At 42.0% G+C, this 18,198-nt stretch overlaps 1 protein-coding gene across 3 annotated transcripts; it reads right to left on the minus strand.

The window, feature by feature from the left end:
• Window positions 1–5,687: 5,687 nt before the first annotated feature.
• On the minus strand, window positions 5,688–15,207 carry LOC103826450 (alpha-1-antitrypsin-like). 3 transcript variants are annotated; one of them, XM_009101778.4, is made up of 6 exons: window positions 15,118–15,207; window positions 14,298–14,397; window positions 9,605–10,270; window positions 8,367–8,637; window positions 6,512–6,659; window positions 5,688–5,933 (listed from the first exon to the last, which is right to left on the minus strand). In XM_009101778.4, the coding sequence occupies exons 3-6, from the start codon at window positions 10,251–10,253 to the stop codon at window positions 5,739–5,741; spliced, it is 1,263 nt and encodes a 420-aa protein (XP_009100026.1). In that variant the 5' UTR covers window positions 10,254–10,270; window positions 14,298–14,397; window positions 15,118–15,207; the 3' UTR covers window positions 5,688–5,738. The 3 variants fall into 3 exon arrangements, with proteins under 3 accessions (XP_009100026.1, XP_009100027.1, XP_018762817.1); XM_009101779.4 differs by having other exon boundaries at window positions 14,280–14,397; XM_018907272.3 differs by lacking the exon at window positions 14,298–14,397 and having other exon boundaries at window positions 15,118–15,163.
• Window positions 15,208–18,198: the final 2,991 nt, after the last annotated feature.

The following is an 18,198-nucleotide window of genomic DNA, read 5'->3' on the forward strand; positions in this document are numbered from 1 at the left end:
AAAGAAACATGCACAGAAAATCTGCCTGTTCGGGAAGACTGCAGATTCAGACAGGTTTTCTTGGCTGATGCTGCTGGGCTCTGTGGGATGGCATCACCTTCACTGGCCAGCATGACAGGCTGAGCTCATTTCCACTGCAGAGACACTCCAGTAGTGGGTCTTTCCCCCATGACTGTATAAGGGATTGAGGATATATGCTGAGAATATTTAAATTAAATCCACCAAAAATAAAATAAAATAAAATAAAATAAAATAAATAAAATAAAATAAATAAAATAAAATAAAATAAAATAAAATAAAATAAAATAAAATAAAATAAAATAAAATAAATAAATAAAATAAAATAAAATAAAATAAATAAAATAAAATAACTTCCCCCCCCTAAGCTTTTCTTAAAGTTTTAAATGTTATACAATTATTAAGTCATGCTAGACTTTTACCTGTGGCCAAACATGTTACATTGATTACACAGTTATTTCCCGGGCTTTGAAGCCAGCTATTTCAACACAGCAGGTAGTCTGATAATCTCTCAGCTGCACCATTTACCAGGCAAATAGTTTCTCTGTGCAAATTAGCATAGCCAAGCCAGGGATATAAAATAATGGATAGAACTAGATCAAGCTGTAATCTAAGTGCTTCAAATTATATCCAGATAGCCTAGGGAGCGATGACAAACAAAACCAGACTCTCATGCTTGTCTCCTACATCCAATAACCTGGACAACCACATTCACAAGTGACCTGCCACAAGGTGCCCTTAAAAGTGTTGGCTGTTTTCTGTGCCCCAACACCAACAACACTGGGTGTTTCAGCATCAGTTCTGGTCAGAGGCTGGGAACTCTGACACGTGAATGAGCACACAGGGGTTTTGCCACAGCAGCTTCTGTGTTGCTGTCACAGGACTGACAGTCATTTACAGCTGTAAAGATTTGTTTTAAAATAGTTTTTCTGTGTAATCATGAAGAAAGCAACCTACTAGAGTTTTAAGATGTGATTTCACCTCCTCTCAGTGAGCTCCTCTCCTTTGTCAATGAGTAGAGTCATGCTCGTGCCTTCCAGTAATCTGTAGCTGACTGGCTCAGCTCCTGAAGATAAGACAGAATAAATAATGATGACATCTTATTTCTTGTAGCTATCCAGGGGAAAAAAAAAAGGTGCTTTTGGTCAAGTTGCTAAACCTCTAGTGACTGAATAACAGAGTATCAGCATAAAAGATAAGATAAGGAGGCACAGAGAAAGGAGTCCTACTGATGCCTGTTGTACTGCTCTCTTCTGTTTCTGGACTAACAAAGAAAGCAGTGTGAAATTCTGTCTGTGGGACAGATCTCAACAGAGCTCTATGCCTGTTAGCCCCAGAGTGGTCACCCAGAAGGTCCTTGGGCTGTGGATCATAGCCTTCTGCTTGGGGGTGTCCCCTTGCCCCATGATGTGGCCCTCTGCCAGCCCTCCTCATGGCCTTGCTGCCCAGTTGTGGGCAAGAGCTGAGTGTCCTGTGGCCCAACACACAGCAGCAGGCTTGGTGGGAGGGCAGGCCAGGGAACGGTCTTTGGGGGAGAACTGGGACTGCCACCCAGGGCTGGCTCCTTGCCTCTGATTCCTCCTCCCCCTGTTACACCAAATTTTGCCTTTTGTCCAACATTGATCCACAAGGTTTGAAGCACTTGGCAGAGCTCACAGACTGACTACAAAGCGGTGTTTGGGAGGGATGTTTTCTTTCCAAAACATCAGTTTTTCACCTACCATCAACCTAAGGAAAGGGATGGCAACATCCTTGCCAGGAGGAGTACAAAGGGCAGATCCCTGTGCTCTGGGGTCTGCTTGGGATCACTGTTACACGTTTGCTCACCTGTTCTTCCCTTGATTTTCTTCAACGTTTCACAGGTTCACAGTACACTTGGACACAGTACCTGTGCTGCGTTCACATACACTGTGTACTCAACCTCTGTCCTTGCAGGTACTGGTTATGCCCCAAACTGTTTTCACCCAGCTCCCAGGTCTGTAAAGCTTTGATGACCAGTGACTGACCACTGGCGAGATGATTTCAGCTCTGTGGTGTCCAGCACCATTCTCTGCTTGTACTCTCCCATCCCCTGCTATCACCCCACTGTGTCTGCATGCCTTCATTTTTCCTTCTAGGGCCACAGGCACTTTATTCTATGCAGAATTCCTTGTTCTTAATATCTCCTGGTTACACAAATATCTGCATACAATCATCAAAAGCTAAGGAAAAATTTGAACAAAGTGGGTACTGGCACCCAATTGCTGGATTGTTACTGTTACACAAAAAGTAGCTAAAACAAAACCTCAGGCAGGCCTGGGCAGGTCCAAGCACAGCCTGGCAAATGCAAAGAATCAAGGCCTGTGCTGTTAGTTTAACAAAAAGCAGGCCACTGTGTTACAAGAAACAACAACACGGCTGCATTTGCAAAGGCAGAGGTTTTACTGACCTGTGTCCTCCTCCTGCTGAGCCAGAGCTCTCAGATCACAGCGGCCTGAAGCGTGAGTAGGGCGCCTTTCCCTTGACTCCTCTTCGGAGGGAGGCTGAAGGGTGTGCGGTGGGCCGTGAGGGGACTTTTGGTTCCCTTCCTCCAGGTACAGCCTCAGTGATGGTGGGAGAAGAGCAAACCCCTGAATACCCACTTCGACAAGCAGTGTGTGAGCCCAGGAGGCGGCGGCAGTCTCGGGATGGGCCCTTCGGAGCAGCGGGAGGCTGCTGCCGATGGCATTGCCGGGGTGCAGTCACTGAAACAGGACTGGCCCCCGGCCAAGAGACAGGCAGGGCACCCAAACCTGGGATGACCACAAGCACAGCCTTCCGTTCCATCCTTGCACTCTATAGCTGTGTCAGCTGTTTCAATGGCTAACGAACCTGGTCTTTAATTGTCCCTGAGAGGTGTCTCTGGCTCATTTATATTCCCACATTGCCCATCACAACAAATGGCAATAGCCTAGTGACCTGAAGCCCTGCCTTTCTGCCCAGCCTTCCTCGCTGTGCTGTAAGCGTCCTGGAGATGTTTTGTGGAAGGCAGGGGACCCTGTTTCTTCCTGCTCTCCATTTTTTGGTCAGGAGAGGAGGGCCTGCTGGCGGAGCCGGCGCCACAGCTGAGCCGGCAGCATTCCCCTCCTGCGTGAGCAAACGGTGCCGGCGAGTGGGAGGGACGAAATGTTAGCCTGCAGGAGGGAGAGTGGGAGGCTGCGAAAAAGAGTTGGTCCGGAGAGGAAATGAGAAGAGTGAGTGTAATGAGGAAAACTTGTTTTGTTGCTTGCAGCGACGAGAGCAGGATTAAGAGAGTAGGACTTGGTGGATGGGGGGAGAGACGAGAAGGGGCCACGTAACCAGCAGCGCAGCACGGATGTAGGCAGGGAGCAAGCTGTCTGCTGCTCTTTTGTGCTAAGTGTGGTGCCTGCCTCTTCTCAGCACTGTCTCTGGCAAATCCCGCAGTGGAAAATCACAGCATGATGTCAGTCCAGCAGGAGCTATTGCCTGATGAAGCAAGTCTAGCAAACGGCTCCTGGACGCCGGCTGATGGACAGGAAATCCCCTGTGGGAGCGGCAGACGCCCCTCCTCACCGCCGGCACCTTGTCCTCCTACGGCTGGCACCGCTCAGTGTCCCCGTAACCTCCCAACACATTTACAGACACGCAGAGGTAGGGTAAGAGATGCAGCGAGAGGAAAGCACAAACTGAGAAGGGCCGGCTCTTCGCAGCAGCGCGGCTGCTCCTGTGCCTCCCTCCTGCTGCCCCGTGGGCTCTGCTCCCTGGACTATGTGAGGAAAACACAATTCCAGCATCCTGCTTGTGATGGGGGCACATCTGTGAGGGCACCAAGGCACTAACTGTAGGAAAGGAAGGAATCTCCTTCCAAAAATAAGGGTTAACAGTCTGCAAAAGCTGATTGAGTTTAGGTGAGAAATTCTCTTCAGTTCTCTCCCAGAACCACATGGGGACAACTCTCCTCCTACTATGCTGTATTTCTGTGTTTATGTCTTCATCCACTTCAAAGTGTTTACAAGGGAGCAAGCAATATTTTACTCATCCGTGGCCTCTGTTTTCTTCCACTCTTCTTGATTCCACACTTCCACACTCTGTTTTCTTCCACACTTCCAACTGAGAACCATCTTACTAAAATCAATTACTTCCATTTTTTAACTGCAACTCTCGGGACTTAAATTTGTAACTAAAGATCTCTCCTCTTTGAGCTCTCTACCCCCTAAAGGTTGTACTGTGGCTTCTCTTGGGTGCCCGTTGTTTGGCAGCAGTTACCAGAAGGAGTGATAACAGCTAAAGCTAACCCACGGCGGCTGTGCCCTCCAGCTGTATTTAAGGCAGATGAAAAGCCTCCAGTTAGGTTGGGGGGCTTGTTAATCACTGCTGTGTGGGCGTTGGGCTACAAAGACACCCAAACAGATAGAGGAGTATGCAGGAATGTGCATGGATTTCTGTCACTGTAAGTCCTGCCTTCGATGCTATGAGTTGTTGATTAATTCATCTATACTGAGACTATATTTAGTCAAAAAGCACCTTCAAGAATCCTGTTAACAGAGGGTTAACAGGATTCTTGAAGGAACACAGAGCAGAAAGGGAGCTTTCCTTTAGACTGCATCAGAGGAGACAATGCTTTGCACCAATTAATAAAATAACATTTGCTCTTAATTTCACAGCAAGCACACAAGAACTTGCTGAGATTGTGTTGGCTTCTCAAGTCTTTGACTGCTCCCAGCACCATTGGTAATGACATAACACCATTTCATCTCTTCCCAAACTCCACAACTTTAGGGAAAACAGAGCTAATTCTACTCCTTCTGGTACCAGTTGCCAAGGTAAGTCTATTGAAGGTGGTTCCCAGCCAGCCTTCAAACTGCCCTATGTTCTACCTAGGTGCCCAATCTCCGGGGTCAGATGATTTGCTTATTGCATGCTCCTTACTTACATCTTTGGCTGTAAAAGGACAAAAGCATTTGAAAGACCTCTAATTTTCCACAGTCTCCTTTTAGGTTTTCCACAAATCTCTGCTGACAGTATGCTTGAGTAATTGCCGTCCAAATACCTCACCTTCCTATTCAGCTGCACCCTCCTCCTCACCACTCATGGATACATATGTGAGGAGTCAGTAACTCCATCTAAATCTGTCAAATTGGTAACAGGTGGTGAAAATCAGATTCAAGGCAGATTTGATCCTCCTGCTTTCTTTTAAGCTGCAAGAAACTCAGGAAGATTTGCTGCTAGATTGATCCTAAGAATGATAAAAGGTTTCTGGTACAGAAGGCTGTTGAAGGCAGCTTTTCACATTCCCAGTGCTGTCTCCATTAGAAGCCTCAGGTTTCTGTGACCCTGCAATGTTGATCCAACTGTTCCCATCTCAGATTTACTTATGGTAAATTGCAACCACTTCTGCATTGTTTGCAAGATTATTCATCATTTTACCTGCTGACTACATCGTATTAATCAGGAGTCTTCCATTGTAATATAAACATTTCTTTCCAAATGCTGGCAAAGCTTAGGTCTTTCCTTGTCTTTCAGTCAGGTAAAAAAGGCATTATCTTCTAGCTGAATTTAAAACAATTTCTTCCTTCCTCTTCAGCAAGTGTCATGGTCAATACCAAAATTTTGGATGATGACACAAAATAAAAACTATTACTAACAAAGAGCCATATATGAGCTGGTACAAATGGAAATAAATCATGTCATGCATTTTCACATCTTTAATTAGTAGTAGCAAACAAAATTCATATGTCACTTTAACTAGTGATAGTTGGATTAACTATTTTTCCTATGAAGAGTGTACTGTTTGTATCTCTGTCAAAAATCAGCATGAGGAAGGGGTGGCTGAATTCAATGGTTGGAGGACTACTCAGTGGCATTATTTCAACAGCAGTTGCTGCTGCTGCCTCAGTACCTTTCTCATCAACATCCAGAGAAGCCTTGTGGACAACCTAGAAAAAAAGAAAATAGAGTCACTCTGTGCTGTTAAACAGCCTCTAGCGAAATTAATCAGAGTCCTTTTAAAGCAGCCCTGCTTTGGGGATCCACTGAGAAGTGAGTAGAGGCAGAAGACCTCTATTGTTGTAGTCATGGCTGCTTAAATGAGGGTTAGGATGGAGCTATGGAAATCTAAAAAAGTCCAAAATACTGGATGAAGGGTAGAAGCTCCACCTGTAATTGTGTGTCTGTGCCTCCAGGTCTGAGTCTCCAGGGTGAGAAGGACAGGTTGTGCTGTGCCTGGGAGCATTAGTGGTTTTCCTTGAGAAATAAGGAGTTGATGCTTCTCTTATGTTTCAGATACTGCCCAAAAAGTCTTGGCCAATACCACTCTTCGTAAAAAACAGACATGCAGCAATCTAATCTGATCTCCAGTGTCACCAAGGGCCAATCTCCTTTTGTAAAATTGCAGGCTGAGGCCTGGGTGACACAGCTGCAGACAAGTTGGGAAGCTGAGAGCTGTATATACCTGGTGTTTCTGGATGCTACCACTGATGGATTTTCCTGCATGTTTGTGAAAGAAAAGACTTACTTTGGAAACTTTCAGATCTGGGGTGCCAGTGATGCCAGAGAGATCTGCCTGGTCAGTGAACACATCCACAATTCCCATCTTCCTGAGGGTGTTACTTATTTCATAGCTCCCAGAAATAGAAAATTTGGGGAAGTAGAGGTTCATAAATCTGTTAGGTAGAAGAGAAACACAGAGGGCGGTGAGAAGGATTTTTCAGCAATATAAAGGATATTTATATCCTTTATAAATATAAATATAAATATAAATATAATATAAATATAAATATAAAGGATGGTGAGAAATCTGTTTAATTCCCATGAGCATCTAATCCCAGGGGTTTGGACACTGAATGTACAGTGAGCACCAATTCAATTGCTGGTGCTTCTCATGGTGATACAGGCACTATCATTCTTAATAATAAAAATAGCAATAATAGTATTTATCTGCTGTTTTGTTTCAGGATATCTGAGAGCACTCTGCTAAGTAGAATAGTAGCAAGAGCCCCTCTTTACAGGCAGAGACAAAGGATAGCCCATGATGCTCAGGAATGTGGAGAGCTGAAGAAAAGTCCTGACAATGTCTGCCTGGGGAGAAGTGTGGCAAATCCCAGCATTTCAAATCAAATAAGTATTTTTGGCATAATTGGGGCATTTGGCATGGCCCCAGGAAAGGTCTGCTCCCTGCTGCCTGCACATTTGGATTCCATGTCCTCTAATTGTCTTCCTCCTCTGGGCTGGCCATGATCAAATTTGCCTTTGACTGTGAGCTGTCTGCAGGCAGCTCCTGCTCAGTGTGTTTTCTGTTGAGTTTCTTTTCACGCTGTGTCCAGGGATCCTCAGTCACCCACAGCAGTGATTACCCTTTAGGTAGCTCAAGTCTTTTGCGGCCTTGCAACAAAACAGTAGAAGAGAAATTGCCATTTTGTTCTCACAGTTTCTCCCATGAAGAACTTAATCCTATATTGATCCTCAATGACCTTGCACCACAAATTCATTTAGATAAAGGCTTTTCTGATATTGCAGCTGAGAATGATACATTTTAATTTTGATATTTGAGATATCACATTATTAGCTCATATTCAGTTTGCTACCCATTAGGTTTTTACTGACTGTGCTGGCATTTCTGTGATGATGCACTGAGATATATGGGTGTGAACTGCACAGCCTTATTAATTGTGAATTAGGGCAGAGCTTGGTAAATTAAGCAAGTATTAACTTGATATTACTCATCTACTGTTGCTAAGATCTCTCCCAGACAAACAAGGTTGTAAAATGCATTAGCTGATGTTGGTGTCAATGGTTGAAACTAACAGAAACTCATTAGATATTTATAGTTTCAATGCAAAATGCCAGAAAATCAGGACATCAGGACATCCACAATTAATTACTTGCCTGTTCTAACAACAACTTGAATGCTGCAAGATAATTGTGTAGGACATATCATGCCTGAAAACATTACTACAAACTGTGTAAGTTATGCTTTATTTAAGTTTCAGACTTATGCCTGAGTCACAGTGTATCAGTGACATAAGAGAGGAAAAACACACTGGCTGAAATCTCAGTATAGAAGATTTGGCTTAAAATTGCAACCATTCCTCCCAGTCCATGGAGTATTTTAGAAACACCAATCTAGGCTTGCTGTTCCTTAGAGAGGAATAGGATGATCTCTACTCTGGTTGGGGGAGCAGCAAGTCACTCATCCACCAACAAAAGAATAGTTAAATACCAACCAGCTGCAAGATTTTTACAACTAGGGCACACGATCCCAAAATAACCCACTCAGTTCCCAGAATCGCCACATTCACAGTGTTTGCATTCCCCAAAAAGAAAAAAATACTATAAATTAGGTGCCACTACAGCTGACTGGCACAAGTTACCTCTGGAAGAGATGGTCTGACCATTTCTGGATGGTTTCCTTGTCCAGAGTTTGCTCTAACTTCTTCATTTCCCCTTTTGCTGGCAGAACCAGAAATGCAGTAGCACTGCCATTATAATGCAGCCGTACCACAGTGCATGACAGCTCCTCATCAAAGTAGAAGTCAAATCTGCCCATCTGGTACATCATAGGGACTTTCACAGTTGTTTCAGCATCCACAAAGAACTCCCTTTCTTCAGTATGCTCGGCTTCAAAAGGCTTTTCCCAGCTGCCTGATACAGAGAAGGAGAATTTAATTGAATATCCAATGTTTTACCTCATCATAGTCTAAATTTTTTACAGCTAGTAATAATATTTACAGCTAGTAATAATATTTCTCCATGTGTTAAATACTGAATTTTCAAATGTGACACTTTAGAATGTGTATCACAGTAACACAAGGATCTTTTAGCTGTTCAAAAGAGTGCATTGTATTCCACTTTGAATTTTTGTCTCAGATGCCAGTAATGAAATAATTAGGTGGGTTTTTGTACCTACCACTGCTTTTCTGTTCAGGCAATCTATGTGGCCTTTCTGTAAACATCATCTGTGTACGCATATATTGCATGCAATTAATTTCTATTGACTTTAATCATAAGCCTCAATTTGCAGATAAAATAATGTAGGATCTCGTATCTGACTGGTGTTATGTCAGGCTTAAGGGCACATCTAACCCACATCAGAAATGCACATTGTTTCTGCTTTGTTCCTTAAAATGTTCTCCCCTATTTGTTACTACCTTCTCCCATTTATAAATGTTAGTGTGCATCTATAAAGGACTCTGATAGGGGAAAAAAAGGAGTATGTAGTAAGTTAGGCTATTGAATCATGAATAATTTAAAAAGAGGCATGAGGTCATATATGTCTCAGTGCCTTCACTGAAAATTAGAAGAATATGAGACAATTGGAGTTACAGTTAAACCCAGCAACACCAACTCAGGCTGCATAGAAGGCTGTGGCTTGGAACAGAGCTCCTGGAGCTGTCACAAAGAGAAACAAGACTGTGTGGCCTCCAGCTGCCTCCTCATTACCCTCCTCCTGTTACCTCTTCTCCACCTTCACTATGCCATCAGGGGATCCTCTGGCCTTCAGCAAGGAGCATTGGAAATTTTCCCCAGACCAGTTTTCAGTTGAGGTAGGCAACATTAGATTTGTTGGTAAGAATGAATAGTGAGAATGTGAACCCTAGAGGAGACTTACCTTTAAAGAAAACAAAGCTAGCCAGAAGCATTACAGTTTGTGGGTCCATGTCCTTGACCAAATTAATAATTTTCCCATGTGTTTTCTTCTCTATATAATCATTGATCTGCTTTTCAGCTTCTGTGGGTTTGTTAAAGTCAGTTGCAAAAGCTTCCAGCTGATACAGAGCTTTGGCATCATCTGAAAACTTTTTTAGGAGTTTCAGCTTCTCTGTTACAAAGATGGCATTCCCCATGTTGAGCTGGACTCCACCCTCAGGATGGTTCAGCATGTGGATTAGGTTGTGGAAGCCTTCATGTATCTCTTTCTCCTGAATCTCTGTAAGGTTGAAGGCGAGTCCTTCCAGGATCTGAGACTGTGTGGCTGATCTAGCCCCAAGGGCCAACATTGCAAAGGCAGTGGAGATGCTCACAGGAGAGAAGAAAATGTTCTTTTTTAGTTCCTCCTGTGCAACCTCCCTAAAAAACTGGAAAGCAAAGTCAGCATTGTTCGGCACAAGTCTGAGGCAAGCCATCGCTTCACCTCCATGATGTATGTGGTGCTTTGGGTCATTTGGGTCATGTCCATTGTGGTCACTGGGTGGGAGCTGACTGTGGGCAACAGTGTGAAACCCAGCCAGCAGCAAACTTAGGTAGAATGTGGTCTTCATCTTCTTGCACTAAAATCCTACAAGAAAAAAAAAGGGGATGATGTTACTGAGGTAAGTAAATTAATTAAGTAGAAAGAGTTATTCTGTCATTAGCACTGAATCGAAAAGTCGTATCTCTTTCTTTTGTCCTCAGTTTCCATGTTTCTTCAATTCTTGCCAGAATTTTTTTTAAATTTTTCCAGGTTTCCTGGCAAGTGTCTGCCAACTCTTTCTGCCACCCCCACCCTAAAGTACCTGCAAAGACAAAATTCAGCATGGATTAGTTGAATACACAGCACCCTCAGCAGGCTGGAGAATGGAGCATATCCCATCACAAAACACCTCTTGGCTAATCGGTGCAGCTCTGCTTTTGACACTAATGGTCTGAATAATTCCTAAAAATTTCATCATAGAAGAAGTCTGGTGTCTTGTGAGTTAGGGGAGAAAGAGGAAATTCATGCAAGTGAGCAGCACTCAGTAGCTACATGGAAATAGAATCTGAGCAAACAGGCAGGCAGGAGATCTTTAAATAAACTTTTAGTCAGGTTGATAAGGTGTCCTATTTAAAGAACGGATAAATAATGGAAGCTGTTCTTCAGTAGCAAACCAGATATAAGCACCTACCTCTCTGAGAAATAGGTGGGTTTTTTTCTAAATAGAGATAATGCAATGTTTTAAATAAGAACCTGAAACAACGTACTGTCTCTTCAACAAAACTGTTGGAGTAGGTTCATTTTCAGCACAGCAGAAGCAGTCAATGCCATTAATAAAGAACAAAGCCTTATTGTTATCAGCTGCTCCACTGGTCAAAGGGTGAAGGGTTTATCAGTGTGTTACACTTGGCTGTGGTAGCCACATTTCATTGCAGAGCTGACACTCTGCCCTCTATAAGTTCTTAAAAAGAGACCTTGGAAATGGGGTATGAATGTCCCAATAGGCCTCATTTCTAAAGAGGAATCTAGGGCAAAGAAATGGTGCAAGAGTTGCACAGGGTTTGAGGAGATAATGAGCCAGATTTGCTAAAATTGTGCACAGAGGGACATATTACACCAATTGCACCTTTCATCTCTGGCATGACTCAACTTGAGAGACTTGTCAGAAAGTGCTGTGCTTATGGTCCTGCTTTCTCTATATCATCAGAGGGAGCAATTTGTATTAGTAGTTGAATATCCACTTACAGATAGACTCATGAGAACAACAAAACATTTTCAGGCTATAATCAAATATTCAAACATTTACATGTTTGTTATAAGTAATTTTAAAAGCATGCCTATTTGCAATAACAGCATTACTGACAAGTGTAAGAACCATAAGGGTTGGGTTCTTGGCAGCTACATTTTCAATTACTGTACACAGTAGTTTTAAGTTATTGTTTGGTCTCTTCTGATTTTGACATTGAAATAATTATTGATGTATCTAGATACTTGTAACTCAACACAAGAGCTTCACTTCTGAGTTTTTAGAACTACTATCAGTGAGCCAGTGTGTTAGTCAGACTTTGAAGAGAAATCAACTCCCAAACAAAAGCATCAGAGCTAAGCCTAATCTATTTCCACATATCCAGAAGGCTGATTCAGAAGCTGCCTGTGGATAAATTATTTACTATGAACTATTTATTCAGCTGCAGTCATAATTTATTAAGAATAACATAAATACCAAAAAAGAGAAACATTTCATTTTAAACATAAGTTGCCACCTGTTCTCTAGCTCATCACATTTAATATTTATTGCAAAATATGACCTGATAGATTGGCTTTTCTGTGCGCCTCAAACTGCCAATTCTATTTATTTGGAATGCAAAGCAGGAAGGGATTTTATCTGGCTTGACCTCAAAATTATGGTGAAAGGATATAGAATGGTTTTGCTGTAAGTATTCTGTAAAATATTAATTACAGTTTTCTGAAGGCAATTTTCCCTATCCTGATATTTTTTCTCTGTGTAGTTACAACATGTTCACATTTTTTTGTTAATTTATGTACTTTTATGGAATTAATTTCATTTTATTATAGCTCTGAATTCACAGATAATTAAATAAAATCTGAATCATCCATCTGTTACTCAGTACTGGCCAATCACAAACAGTCAAGACTCATGAGTCAGACCTCAAAAAAATCTTGATAATGGTTAGTTTTCAAGGCAAAAGATTATAAAAGACTTAGCAGCTGTGATTTGTAGATGCCTTTTTTTTTTTTTTGTTATTTAGGCTTTCAAGATACTGCTTATTTAATCATATGCACCTGAACAGGTTCCGGGCCTGTTCCATATGATCATCTAGACATTCACTTCAAGATACATGTGGTCCTCTTCATTAGTCTCTGTTTTGAAACCTAAAGGTACTTTTACAATAAGATTTGCACTTTTTCAACCTTCAGAATATGATTGTGGATTTTTATTTCATATTTGATACTTATTATTTCATTTCATGTTATTGTGGCTTCTGGGTTAGCAAGTGATCAACTACTGACAAATTGACAACTGACACCATTTGAGCAGGAAACAGAAGATGCAGATTCTCATATGGTCTTAAAGACTGATGGATTTTCCTATGGAGCATAGTTGCTAGTGATTTATTAAAAAGCAAAGGGCTGAGAACCTGTGCTGTAAAGCCTTTAGGAAATTTCCAGCATGGAGGAGTTAAGTTTGCAGAAAGCTCTTTAAGACCTTTATTTCTATAATTTCCAGAAAAAAACAGTTTATCCATCAACATAGCAGTAGGAGTGAAAAGCACTTCAATTCTAGTTCCAAATCTAGTCTGAATAACCTGGAAGGAAACTCATTAACCTCTGCCTCTTTTCTTTGTGTGTGTTACACAATGACAGTTTACTTGTGGTGTTCAAAAATAGGTTGCTTTAAAGAAGAGCTTTCAGTCAAACCAGGCAATGATACAAGAGCATGCCAGTGCTTGGAAGACAGTGTTTGCAGCAATTTATCTGTAATAGACTTGGTGACAATATTTGCTGACTGTATTACCTCTTCCCTAGCACACAATATTTCCTACTATGCAACTCAGAAAGAAAATGGAGAACACTGGGATTAGCTGAATTTACCTTAGAATAATTCCACCAGAAAACCTGGGAGTGGGCTGGACTGAGTTTTCTGACTGACAGAACTTGCTTCTATATGGATATAGGTATTTTGTCCATTTTAGGGCTGATTTCTGTCTCAATGACTGAAGAAATTCTGGAGACAACCTTCTGCCTTTAGAGTCCCATGTAATATTCCAGGAAATCAATATTCATCCCATACTACTCCCATAAGGGGTCCTCACTGTTAATCTCATTTCAGGCAACGTGAAAATTTGCACTACTCAAAAACATAAGAAGGCATAAATAGAAAAGCTGTTTGCTCACCAGATGGTGCTGCTTCCCTCCTGATTGTTTCTGAAGAAGGAAATCTGAGAAATTTGTTTCCTGAAAGCAGCACTGTGGGGGCACCAGGCACATCAAGTCACAGCACCACAACCACCAGTTGTGTCTGCTGAACTAAATATCAGCTATTTAGAGACTTGTAAAAAGAATCACCCAAGCACAGAAAAAATCACAAAAGACTTGACTAGCCATATCTGTGTGTGAGAACATAACCTCAGAAACCTGGCCAGGCTTCTGAAATCATAAGGCTTCATAGGTACAGGCTTCATAGGTCCAGGACCGCCTATTCAAAGGAGCATCACAAACTCACCTGTGCTTTCCTGGCTGGCCAGAAAGCTCTGCTTATTTAATCATATGCACCTGAACAGGTTCCAGGCCTGTTCCAGATGATCATCTAGCATTCACTTCTCTTGTCATTCAGAATTTTGATACCTCTATGCCTGAGCCCCTGAGGAGATTGCAAACACATGCCAAGACCATTGGACTGTTCAGAGAATCCAACCACTGTGAATATTTCATTAAAAGTAATTTCTTTTGCTGCAGACATATGGAAGCCTAGTTTACATTATCCTTTAGAAATATGTGTTACTGTTCATTCACAGGGCTGTTTTCTGTTTTTTCTATCTTCTGTGAGCCAGCTTAGCATTGGAGAATGCACCCAGAATGTGGCATCACTCACCTCCAAGACTCCTTTTACCTGGAAACAGGTGAACATGAGCTCTCACTCTTCTACCAGGCCACCAGGAGTGTTTGCTGTTGCACCAGAGTTACTGCACACACTCAGGGATGAAGCATCACTGATGCCAAGAGAATAAAAAATAGACAAAAAACTGCAGTGGTTAAGATAGAGGGGATTTTCTTCTCTCTGCAAGAACAGATCAGACCAGGTTCTCAGTTTCTACATTCTAGTGTACACCTAACCACAGGCTAGTTTCTGGCTCATTAAAAATGTTGACCTCACTGTGATCTTCTGAACATGTGAAAATCACCAGTTTCTCCACTTCCCTCTCAATGAGCCTGATGATTACCTCAATGATGTCTCATCTAAAACAGAAGCAGACATTAGATACACCATTCCCTAAACAATGGTATTTCTTGTAGACCTTCAGTATAAAAATCACCAGAATTACTTAAAAAGAAGCACCAATACATTAAAAAAAGTTCTAAGCACCCATCTTCTGACTTTTAATGACCCAAGGCCTATTTCTAACAGGAGGTACATCAAGGAAAGTTCCCCTTTTAGGATTCCTTGGCTCCAGAGACCACCTTGCTTTCTGGCAAGACACTGCTCTGCTTTTAGATTCTCAGTCCTTCCTCCAATGACCTGACAATGTGTGGGCAACTCATTCCCTCAGTTGTGATGCCTATGTTTTTTATATCCAGGTGCCACAATAAAAACCTCATTATATAGGACAGATTTCAGTATAAGATACAACCCTAGAAAATATTTAAAATTGATTCAACAAGAGGAGACACTTTTAAAGTCTCTATAGGAAGCAAAAAAGATCACTACTTACAGCAGCTCCCTAGGATCCTGCTGTCTTCACCAGGACTACTCTGCAGCTCCCTCTCTTATTTATACAGTTGAATAGCATTATGAAAGCAAAACGTCCTCTAGAAAACATTAACCAGGACAGACAAGTGTTATTACTTTAGGAATGGTGCAGAGTAAACAGTGAAGACAATTTTTCTGGGCAGGCACCTAATTTTTGCTGTATATGCATGGCCAGACCTGGCCTTTTCTGAGAACAGTCCTACAAGTTGACTGCATTTCTACACATCCTCCTAATGGGAATCTAGCTACTCACTCTGGGAAATGCTTCACATGCACCATTAACTTCTGTAAACTGCATGAGTTCATATAGTAGAAGTAACTGAAGTGAGTGAAGTGAAACATATACATAATACTAGACATGAGCCTAAGGAAAAGACAGCTGTGGATGCATGCCGCAGCCAGATCTCAATTTAGTATTTTTCAGTGAGGTATTTTGCTTCCTCTATACTAGACTTTTAATAGTTTTTATTTGGCATATTTGTTTTAAATGATACACTATTTCTTAATTACCTACATTGCCATTAATAAGGGCCAATTTCTGGGGACATCCCTTGTAAAGTAAAAGCAGCAGCACTGACATTTGTAGTGGTTGGGGGTTGCTGTAGGGATGGCAGGATGATGGCTGAGATGTACATCCAGGACCCCATGGCACTCAGCAGACCTCAGCCAGAGTGGTGTCACCTGATGCCTCCTGCAGCAATGGATTGAAGGACAAACTGTTGCCTTGTACTCACAGTGCGGGCTGGCATAAGGTGCAAGCACTGCCAAAAAGCAGACAGGGAAGGGCAGGTCAGGACAACAGAGCCTGCTTTCACACAGAGCTGGACCCATGTGGTCAGGCCACCTGTGTTTTACATGGCCCCATGGGAGGGTATGCTCCTGCAGCACCCACAGAGGGGCAGTCACAGGGACTGTGCTAATGTGGGTATGATTGAGGGCTTGGAAAACTCACAGGTCAGTGCCCCAGTGAACACCTTCCATCTAGGAGGATCATCCCCTTGGGAGGTAGAGGATTCAAGGAGGAAAGGTGCTATACATCATGGAGTCATTTAGGCTGGCAAATAAATCCAAGACCATCAAGTCCAACCATTTACCCAGCAGTGAGAACTCCATACTAAACTTTGAGGTTAAGGGCCTGATCTACACATCTGTCAAATACTTCCAAGGATGGTAATGCCACCACTTCCCTGGGCAGCCTGTTCTGGTGTTCATAATCCTTTTGGTGAAGTGATTTTTCCTAATATCCAAACTGAATGTGTCCTGGCACAACTTGAGGCCATTGCCTGTTTTTCTATTGCTCATCACTTGAGAGAAGAGACCCACACCCACCTTGATGCAACTTCCTTTCAGGTAGTTCTGGAGAGTGATTAGGTCTTCCCTGAGCCTCCTTTTCCCCAGCATAAACAACCCTAGCTCCTCCAGCTGCTCCTTGTAAAGCTTGTGCTCCGGACCCTTCACCAGCTCTGTTGCCTTTCTCTGGACACACTGAAGCACCTCAATGTCCTTCTTGTAAAGAAAATGCCTTTTCTTGTAGTGCGTGTTAAAAAGGGAATCTTTCAGAAAGAAAAGCTTTATAAAAACAGGATAAATGTTTTGGAAGTATTTTTCTTTGGGCCATTCCTCAGGGATTAACAATGGATGGAGCATTTCTTCTCCTCTGTTTTCCAGCCTGTATGCCTGCACACGTGAACCTACCAGTAGGTACAGCATGGAAAGTTCTATGCATTTAGGGCTGTTGGAGCTTCTGCAAATCCTTTCCCTCCTGGCTTCTACCTCTTACCTGTACAAAGGTAAGCACACTAGTTCACTAGAAGTTTTGATCCAGACTGCTAGCAAATGTGTTTGAATTGTTTACAAACTGAAAAAAGCAGCTGGGCACACACAGCCTGTTTTTCTGTAAACAAATGAACAATAGCCTCTAAGCTTACAGAAGCTATCTAAAACATATTCAGACTGAAGATGAGCAACACACTGAGAGAAAAATAAGAGCACAAAAGTTCAGCTATGAGTAAAGTTACAAAAAAAAAAAAGTGAAGGAAAAACCAATCAACTTAATATGACTTTATTTAAGAGCAATTTATTCTTGCAATTGGAAGTGCCTGAAGTACCTGCTGAAATTTGTATGGGAGTGCAAGAGGGAAAATGAAGTAAATAAAATCTAGTCTATATCAATCTCCAATGTTATATCTAATGTGATGCCTATTTTCTTTTTCTCATCGATATAACAGTTTCATCCAACCACGTAAGCCATCCTGAAATTTGCTGAGACTCTCTTTCAATATTTGATGTCAGAATATGTTGCATAGAAACTGGTAGCTCTCTTTTTATTCAGGCAGTAAGCTTATATAGGCACTGCTCTGGTATTTTGAAAGACAGCAACCCTTCAATTTGGTACTCTTGGTCTGCAATATTAGGTGTCTTATTACTCTGAACCCCAAGTTACTCTGGAGTTCTTAAAGTACTATTATTATTATTATTATTATTAAAATATCTTAATAATACTGTTTCATTTTTTAGTGAATTGACGACATTAACAAGAGTCATCCACTATAAATTCCCTTGAAATCAGGCTGACTGTAGTCCAAAAAGAATTAATTATTTAAATTAGAAGCACTCTATGCTTGCTTCTCTAGTAGGGAAGCACTTGCATATTTTATAAAATATTTGACTAATTTCCCTAAAAGCCATTTTAAAACACAGTGGGTTGCTGCTGTTCTGCTGATGCCCTCTGGAGTACAGAGAGCACAGAGTCCCTCCCGCAAGAACACTGAGAGTAAATGTCAGCGTGGAGCTGGTGAAAGCTGCATCCCACTCTGCCCTGCCAGGCTAGATTTAATTTGTGGAGCTCTGTGTTTCAAGAGGAAAGGCACTCGTGGTTACATGAAACAGGTCAGTAGTGACGTGCTGGACCAGGTGCCAATACAGATCAGGAAAAATTGTGTCAAGTGCCTTCTCTAGTGCTTCCAAGTGAGAATACAGCAGACCTGCACCTTCAAATTCCTCCTTCTTAGGTTTCATGCTGTGCATTTGTCTTGCCCCCTGC

This window comes from Serinus canaria, chromosome 5, assembly GCF_022539315.1.
Source record: "Serinus canaria isolate serCan28SL12 chromosome 5, serCan2020, whole genome shotgun sequence".
Taxonomy (NCBI): domain Eukaryota; kingdom Metazoa; phylum Chordata; class Aves; order Passeriformes; family Fringillidae; genus Serinus; species Serinus canaria.

What these genes read in the sequence shown, in the direction of transcription:
- LOC103826450 (XM_009101778.4), bottom strand. Translation starts at nt 10,253, where the DNA reads ATGAAGACCACATTCTACCTAAGTTTGCTGCTGGCTGGGTTTCACACT. An exon ending in TCAGACCATCTCTTCCAGAG is followed by an intron (nt 6,660 to 8,366) that starts GTAACTTGTGCC and finishes TCTACCTAACAG; the next exon opens with ATTTATGAACCTCTACTTCC. An exon ending in CAGATCTGAAAGTTTCCAAA is followed by an intron (nt 5,934 to 6,511) that starts GTAAGTCTTTTC and finishes CTTTTTTTCTAG; the next exon opens with GTTGTCCACAAGGCTTCTCT.